Source organism: Wasmannia auropunctata, unplaced genomic scaffold, assembly GCF_000956235.1.
Source record: "Wasmannia auropunctata unplaced genomic scaffold, wasmannia.A_1.0 LD336101.1, whole genome shotgun sequence".
In the NCBI taxonomy this organism is placed as follows: Eukaryota; Metazoa; Arthropoda; class Insecta; order Hymenoptera; family Formicidae; genus Wasmannia; species Wasmannia auropunctata.
In genome coordinates this window covers 4552454-4561596 of record NW_012026789.1, presented here as the reverse complement: position 1 = coordinate 4561596, position 9143 = coordinate 4552454, and the positions used below count along the sequence as shown (strand labels likewise).

General features: G+C 32.6%; 2 protein-coding genes across 2 annotated transcripts in view; both read right to left on the bottom strand.

Moving 5' to 3' along the window:
• Nucleotides 1-448, bottom strand: part of LOC105459941 (structural maintenance of chromosomes protein 1A-like) — a 7007-nt gene extending 6559 nt beyond the window's left edge. The window contains exon 1 of the mRNA XM_011706314.1: nucleotides 279-448. Coding sequence (XP_011704616.1) covers nucleotides 279-390 — 112 coding nt within the window. The 5' untranslated portion in view covers nucleotides 391-448. The remainder of the gene's footprint in view (nucleotides 1-278) is intronic.
• Nucleotides 449-1382: 934 nt separating this feature from the next.
• Nucleotides 1383-7223, bottom strand: LOC105459932 (structural maintenance of chromosomes protein 1A). Its single transcript, XM_011706303.1, has 20 exons — nucleotides 6979-7223; nucleotides 6621-6741; nucleotides 6395-6494; nucleotides 6135-6313; nucleotides 5919-6057; nucleotides 5350-5814; nucleotides 4785-5213; nucleotides 4496-4707; nucleotides 4223-4391; nucleotides 4020-4142; nucleotides 3807-3938; nucleotides 3674-3739; nucleotides 3440-3597; nucleotides 3259-3356; nucleotides 2813-3117; nucleotides 2452-2727; nucleotides 2184-2363; nucleotides 1882-2060; nucleotides 1617-1794; nucleotides 1383-1526 (listed from the first exon to the last, which is right to left on the bottom strand). The coding sequence occupies exons 1-20, from the start codon at nucleotides 7088-7090 to the stop codon at nucleotides 1458-1460; spliced, it is 3690 nt and encodes a 1229-aa protein (XP_011704605.1). The 5' UTR covers nucleotides 7091-7223; the 3' UTR covers nucleotides 1383-1457.
• Nucleotides 7224-9143: the final 1920 nt, after the last annotated feature.

Below are 9143 nucleotides of genomic sequence, written 5' to 3'. Positions count from 1 at the left end.
GCGTGCGTGCGTGCGTGCGTGCGTGCGTGCGTGCGTGCGTGCGTGCGTGCGTGCGTGCGTGCGTGCGTGCGTGCGTGCGTGCGTGCGTGCGTGCGTGCGTGCGTGCGTGCGTGCATGCGTGCGCGCGTAATTGTACACATAAATTATGCATTTAATATAATTATTCATTATACAAAAGTAAAGAATTAAAAACATTTTGAATACAGAGGAAGATAATTTTGCTCTTGATCGAATAAGATAAATGTTGCAGAGAGCATATTATATCATAAGAATCTCACCGCATCCATTTGGTCCGATTATTGCCGTAAACGGCTCAATCGGACCGATTACCGTCTCGTCGAAGAACGACTTAAAGTTGGAAATAACGACAGTGTTTAAGGAAATCGGCATTGTCAAAGCAAAGCGCCTATCGAATACGAACGGATCGGCGAGCAGCGTACAAATGACCGTTGTGAATCCGGAGACTTCGGATTCGAAATAACAGGATTGCCAATGTACAAATTCCAAAGTGTTGAAGTCGCATCGTAAGGGAGGTTACGTTGCAGTACTGGTGCACGCATTCCCGAATTTCCCGATTAAATTCAATTAGATGCACTGGTGCATATTAAATGTTGTATATATATATATATATATATATATATTGACATAAAGATATGTAAATATAGAAACAAGTTTAATCGCGTATATCTTATTACACTTTATCGTGTTCGGTAAAATATGCTTACTATCGAAATATCTACACTTTTACACTCGTTTCGTACATACAACGGCTTTAACATGCACAGTGCACTAATTAAAATAGTTATAAATTTAAACAGAAATAGAAACAATGTTTTAATAAAAATAAGATCGCGCAATAATAAACAAGGGCATATAAATAACCAGAATAAAAATGTGATTATCGCATTGCTTAATGTGAAACAGACTTGCAGAATAGAATGTATATTATTGTATAATAATTGTATCGTATTATAAATTAACAATAAGATACACACAAGCGTGATGTTGCAAAATAAATTACTGCTTCTTTATTATTATTATTACCAAAACACATGTAATAAATTGTTACATAGGAACACGTGTTTTATTAATAAAGGTGTTTATTTTAGTATTTCATTCATAAGTTTTTATTAAAGCCAAAGTTTTTAAAAGTTATTTACATCGCTCCACAACGTACCATATGTCTCACATTCGCAATTACTGTAACTCTTATTCTGACTTACAATATAGATAGGTATATATAGTATATGATCTAATTTATCAAAAAGTAAGCAGGATTTTGCAATAATTTCGAAGTAATAGTAAAGAATGTAAATATAAATCTAAAAATAATAATACATTGATATTTTGTAATATCTATATATTCCTCTGCGGAGACAAAATAAAAAATTGTCCATAGCGAATATATATTATAAGAAAAAGAAAATTATCTTTTAAATAATAGGCTTTTATATAATCTATGAAACATGTGTAGGGGATGTAGTCAAGTCGAGCGTTAATACTTTGCTCTCCAAACACTCGCCTACCTGTAATTCATATAAAACACATAGATATAATAAGATTCAAATATGAACGAAGACATGTAAGAACAATTCACGATCAAATAGTCTACTTACATCCGGGCAAATTCCGATAAGCGCATCCGCGTGCGAGTAAAATTCCTCTTTCAATGATATGACAATTGTCTGCAGCGAACTCGTTTTGTCGCGGATGTAGCTGGCCACCTTCCCTATGTTAGTATTATCGAGGGCCGCGTCGATCTCATCCAGAACGAAAAATGGCGCAGGCTGGAAACTGAATACAGACGAACAGTGAATTACACATCCATCGTAATCGTAATTGTATCATCAATTTAATTTCAAGTTATTTCAAAATATTAACCTGTGAATTGCGAATAACAGAGCTAGTGCAGCGACGGTTTTTTCTCCACCAGATAAATTGGACATTGGCTGAAACCGTTTGCCAGGAGCCACGCAATTATAATTAATGCCGTCCAAATAGGGTTCTTCAGGGTTTTCTGGTCCAAGGAATGCCTGAGCGGATTGATTCTTCGCTAGACTCTGAAACAGTCATAATATATAAATGAAAATAAATGTATAATATAAAAAATATATTTACATAAATTATAAACTTATCTGTAAATCATTATATAGATGTTTACACAAATTCATTGATTCACAAACCTTATAAATAGGATCAATCTCATTCGCCACGTGTTCGAAACACGTCATGAATCTATCGTGTCGTTCTTTTTTCACCTTCTCGAATTGTGTCTTCGCTTTTTTCGCTTTCTTACGAGACTGCTCGAACTCTTCATTGGTCTCTTGTAGCTTCTCTTTCGCTAAATATAATTTTTGAATTGCCTAAGAGAGAGAGAAAAAATATTTTCAAGTTTTTATAACTCTTTACATTTATCGGCATATCATTACCAATATACAATTTGTTGCAAACCTTCATATTCGGAGCTTGTATGCGCTGTATTGTATTCTGCAAATCGTTAATTATTTTCGTTAACTTGTCAGTTGTCTTTTTGATATCCTCTTCTTCCACATCCTTCAGATTTTCGGGCAAAAGCGCATAGTCTATGGTAATCCTTCTTTCGCGTTCGTACTGTTGTTGCGTATTCACTGATGAATCATTATTGGTTTCATTTCCATTCGTCGTGCTTGTCTCACCTGCTATATCTTCCATATTTCCGTGCAACATAGGTATTGCAATATCTTCCATCTAAATATTGTTAAATGTTAATAATTCAAAACAATACGCGTAATATAGTGGAATAATGCAATTTCACATCAATGACTCAACAAACCTTGCATTGCATCAAGACAGCATGTCGTTCGGCCTTCTTCTGCTCGATCTTTGTTTCAATTGCGTTAAGCTGCTTCTGAGCTGCCTGAATGTCCTTTGCGATCGCGCCTACTTCACGCCTAGCTTTTCCAATTTCGTCTTCCTTCTGATCAACCTCCATCTTTTTAGCATTGCGAGACGATTTCAATTGCTCCATTTGCTGCTCGTCATGGTCAATCTCCGCTTTTTGATTAGATTCGGTTTGTTTTGCGGATTCCAGTTTATCCTCTGCATCTTGCACCGCTCGTTCCCATCGCAAAACATTACCTATTGTAAGTAATATTAATATAATGCGAAAGCTAACTATATAGTTAATACACAGAATGTAAAAAATAAAAGCTTCTTCATATAATATTCTTCATGTTAATATTTAATATAAGTTTTTATGTAATATATCTTTTCACATACTTTCTGTATCGCGTTGCTTCTCAAAATCTAGTTGATTATAAATACGATTGCATTGGTTGTCAAATTCCATTCTTTTCTTTGCTCTTTCTTGCTGCGATCTAGAATAACAATATATATTTGATACTTTGGCAATTCAGCATTTAAGATAATACAACACTTAACCAATAATATAATTACATACCTTAATTCTCTTTCTTCATACTGACGGATATTGGAAACTCCTATCTGTTCACAAAAACTGGCAAACACATCATCCTCAACATTGTTCATCTTTTCTTTAATATTTTGTATTTCTTGATCCCTTTCAGCCATAGTCTTCTCGATGGCAGTTATTGCAGGCTACGCATAAAAATATTGAAAGATTTCGTTTAAATATGATTAAATATACGTATACAAAATGTATCTCAAAACTTACACCAAACATGTTTAACTCGTTTTGCAGACCCTCTAACTCCGCTTCAAGCTCCGCTATTTGTTTTTGCTACAATAAAAATTTTATCCATGTATTTTTTTAAATCATATGTTGCAACGCAATATGTAATACTCACTGTTGCAGCCAAGTCGCTTTTGTTATATTTTAAACGAGTCTCTAAACCACGTATTTGAGATTCAATCGTGTTTAATTCGGATTCCTTGCGTGATTTTTTCAAAGATTCTCTCAGGTCTTCCGTTAATTTTTCCTATAAATAAAAATAAAATATATTTTTATATTTTCTCGATAAATATACATAGATAACAAACACATAGAAATAAGATGTTACTTTTTGCGCCTTTAATTGAGACATCTGTTTTTCATCCCATCTCTTCGCTTTCTTTGCAAGATCCAAACTGCCGCCAGATATTATACCAGCTTTCTGATAAAATGTACCGTCTAATGCGACGCACTGTAAATATTTTGCATACATATGATATCATAATTCACATTATTATTTCGTTTAAACAAAGCTAATGCGTGTATATTTACATCATATCTAGTTTTCTTGTCCATCTCGTACGCTACTTTATTTGCATCTTCCGGTGTTTCACATACAAGAGCATTATTAGTTGCAAAGAGGACTGCTCTATCAATGTCTTTTGGAGAAAAATGCAACACATCGTACAACAATTTCACGTTTTTAGGTTCTTGTATATTGCTGCAAAATAATATATAATCATCATTATAAGATTCACATAAAACGACAAAAAAACTGTACTGTTAAAATACAAGAGAGAACTATGTAATGATTAATTTATTTACCGAAGACGTTCTTTAAGTGGCTTAGCTTGTATGTAATCAAGCGGAAGAAATGTTTCCGGTTCGAGATACTGTTCCTTCAAATATTGGATACATTGTCTGGCAGTTTTCTCAGTATCCACTACAATAGCCTCCATGTATTTACCAAGTACTTTGGTAATTGCAACATTATATCGCTTGTGTATCGGTTCGCACATGTTGTACATACGATCGTACTAAAGAAAAAAAACACATGAATCATTTTCGTTTCTATTATTAAAAGAGAAGAACAGCGAGAAGAGAGATAACGTACCACTCCAGGAAACAGACGTTTAAAATTCTCCACAATCTCTGTCTTTTTCTTGTTTCTAGATACTTCGTGCTTATCAACTTTAGCATCGCCGAGTTGTTCCGAGATGCTCTCTAATTCTCGTTGCAAATTTTGAATCTTATCCTTCGACGTGCCTACGTCCGACTGCAAATCAGCTCTGAGCTTCTTCTGATCCTCCAATGCAGCCTCCGACGTTTTTATGTGCTCCTCCAACTTTTCCACTCGTTTAAGCGCCTCATCTCGCATATGACCCTTTTGCTTATGCTTGTTCTCTATCTCGGTCTTTTTCCTGCCTTCATTGTCGAGCCTATCTTGATCTGACTTCTGTTCGCGATTGATAGAATCGAGTAACTGAAGATACCTCGCAGATTGCTTGCCAGCTTCCTCTTTTAGACGATTATATTCCTGTACCTTAAATTATTTTATCAGTTAATTAAACAATTATCATTTAACACTTGTATTTTATTCATATTAACTGTAATTGATTTTATTCGTAAAAGTTGTAAATTAACTGTTAAAATTTCGTGATTACGCAATTTATTTATACCTGTTCATCTTCCAATTGCACGTCTCTTCCTTGTAATTGCGATTGTCCTGCTATACTCGCTTCGTAAGCAGCTTTAGCTTCTTCCACCTGTCGCAATTCTTCTTGCAGTTCGTGTATGTCTTTTTTATGAGCTTCATCCGCGATACGGGCCTGAGCTAAAGATTTGCGTGCGGATTCCACTTTCTTCTGCATATGTGCGACGCGTTCTTTGGCTTTGATAAACGTCGGTCTTTTCTTCGTGATTTCCACTTCCACTTCTCTAATATCTTGCTCTATCTTAGCAAGATCTCTGCCCAGTTTAGCGGCATCTTTTTTCTTCTCTTTTAACAATTCCTCAGCCTTTTCCTTCTTCTTCTCGACTTTTTCAATTTCATGTTGTTTCTTATTTTGAGAAACCTCTAAATTTTCAGTATTCTTCTCATTGTGAAATAATCGAAATAGGTGTAGTTCTACTTGCTTTTCCACCTAAAAATAAAAAATAATTTTTATTATTAATAGTCAAATGTACAAGTATATAGATAGAAAAAAGATCAAATATTAAATATTACAATAAAGTCAAATATACGTACATATTCTTCCTTGAGACGTTGATATTTTTCAGCTTCTTCTTTTTCTAACTTTGCCTCTTTTCTTTCGGCAGCAATCCCTTTCTTTTTTTGATACGAAAACTGAGTTTCCTCTTCAGCTTTCAGCATTTCTGTTTTTAATCTACAATGTCACTTTTATTATTTACAAGCTCGTCATATATCAAATATGATTATATGCAGTGGTATTTGAAAATTTACCTTTCGTATTCTGTTTTTAATGAACCAGAATTACTGATCTCTTCAAACAGAGCAGTGCGTTCCTTTGGATTTTTCATGGCTATAGATTCAACTGCACCTTGGAATACCAAAAAGTTCTTTGCTTTGACATTAATACCGAGTTGCTCCAACTCATTAAGATACACTTGGCTGGTGACAAGCTGTAATGAAAAAAAATTTTTGAAAATTTCAAGTTGTGCAACTGAATAAAAGTCCAGCTGCAATTAAAAAGTTCAACTTACATTATTATTAATTCTGTGTTCAGAAGAAGAGCCTTGTACTGATCGCATGAAGCTCTTTTCAGTTCCATCTTCCAACTCGAATACAGCTGTTACTGAAGCACTGCGTTCAATAAAAAGCTTATGGTTTTTACACAATTCAAAGTGAAACATTCAAATTATAATTCCACAACTCCAGAAATTTGTAAACCAGTATCATATATATACATATACATGTATACGAGTTTACCTTCGTGCTACTGGCATCCCAATGGACGCGCCATGAATGAGCTCGCTGAATCTCTTGACTCGTAGACTGCTAGTCTTCTCGCCCATGACGAAACTGATAGCGTCCATGAAATTTGACTTTCCTGTGGCATGAAACAACATATCATAGTCACATGAAAGTTTACGTCTGCCAGTATAGAACATTGTACCTTTGCATTCAGCGAATACAACGACTGAATGAGCGACCTTTGGAAAATCTTTAGAAAAAGGATCTGATTCAATAAATTTAGATGTATACAGCTACCTTCGACAAACAACCATCGCTTGAGCGTTGCATTCGCTGAACGCACCTATTGTTGACAGACAGAATGATAACCTACCGGATCCATTGGGGCCAACTACTGCCGTAAAGGACTTCAACGGACCGATAATAAGCTTCCCTTTGTAAGATTTGAAATTCTCGACTTCGATATGCTTCAAGAACGCCGGCATTCTTAAAAATAATCAAGTAAAACGCGTTAAATCCGAAAGTAGTGTAATTGGCGCCACAAAATCTCCAACACAACCAAGCATCACCACTCAACTGTCCTTTTCAACGAGGAGTAAAAACGATAAGAAGGAAGAGTTCCGTTAGATACATGGAAATTGCGAACGCAGTGCCATCTACGAATAATTGCGTGCAAGTCATTATCTAAAATCTATATCACGCACAAATTGCCATAAAAATACAGCAGTTAGAAGAAAAGAAGGATCAAAGATAGCAAACATAGCATAATGTATGAAAATAAATATTTGTTTAAAAACAAAAACTCATGAAACATGTATATATCTTTGACTATTATACATTAGCTTGACCTTGACCAATGAGACGCTGAGCGCCATGTTTGAACTTTATATCGCGCACCGCTAACATAAACGATATGATATCTAATAAACAAATTTGCTTTCTAAAATTTTTAGCAACATTTTTGTTTCCAAAAAATAAATTTTCTTTGGATATCAAAACATAAATATCATCATAACATCAAATATATATATATGAAATAATATGAATCCTGCATATATAAAAATTTCATTGGTCGGTATATATTATACGCACACATATATGATGTGTCCGATATTATCGATTATTGATAAATAAAGTTTTCAATCGTCGATAAATCTGACAATTAAAAATTATAATTTTTAAAGCGCTGCAGTTGTTATATTCATAATTTGTTATTACACATATGCTTCAAAAAATAAGAATGCATATTTATATGACCAATATATATATAATACCATTGTCGTAAAATTGTATTGTAACATTTTTCTTTTTTCAACATTCACTCGCATGATCAATAATCAAGCAGATGATAATAATTATAAAATTTATAGTTTTAAAATAAAAAATATCGAATTATAATATATACATGTCTACGAAACATTAAGATAATAATATATAACAAATCATTATAATAATATATATAATTTACTTTACTTTATTTTATTTACTTTACTATATATTTACTTTACTTTATTTATATAATTTACGTTACTTATAATAATTACTTAATATAATGAATAAAGTTATTTATGAGAAAGATGGCGCCACCGATAGAAGCGACCTCATAAAACCATCTGATTAGTGCGCTATATAATAATATAATATTCTAAAAAATTATAAATGTAATAATAATCGAGCAACTATATAATAATAGTACTAATAAATTTTTCCTTTTTTATCTCAGACAACCTCTTAAAATTCAAGAAACTATAATTATAATATATCACATATATTGTATAAATTAAATTTTTACAATTCATATTTTACACTAATGTAATTAAAATTCTGACAAATAAAAGTATAATACTTACCTATAATTTTATTTAATATATATATAATATAAATTTTGTATATATATATGTATATATACATATATGTATATAAGTATTGAAGTAATGAAAACGAAAATTGCGATCTTTCGTTTTCATTAGTTCTCGATGTGTATAAATATATGGAAGAGGGTCTATATAATTATAACATTTCCTATTCTTTTCATATAACGTGACTTCATGTCACAAGAAAAAACATAACATGTAGAAAGAAAAAAGAATTATACTAATCTGAAGTTAATAACATCTGCCTCTATATATAATATACATTTCATATTTTATATTGTATTTATATATGTATACATATATTACTATTATATAGATACCACATCAGATACGCGCTTCGTCGCATGCGCTATTTAATTTTTATTTTTATTTTTTACTATAACAACGCTTAAATTATATATACAATTACATTATTATATTATCATCTTCAATAAACCGGATAAACACAACTGTCAAAATCTATAGTGACGGCACGCCCGGTTAGCGCAGCGAGATAATCAGTCACAGAAAAAAATCTAGACAACATATACATTCGAAACATTCAAATATTAATTTAAAATTCCTTTTTTTTAGAGAAAAAAGAATATTTTGTTTAATGACTGCATAACATCAAATATATTAAGCTATTAAATTATGAGGAGTCATAATGAAAAAGTCTTTAAAT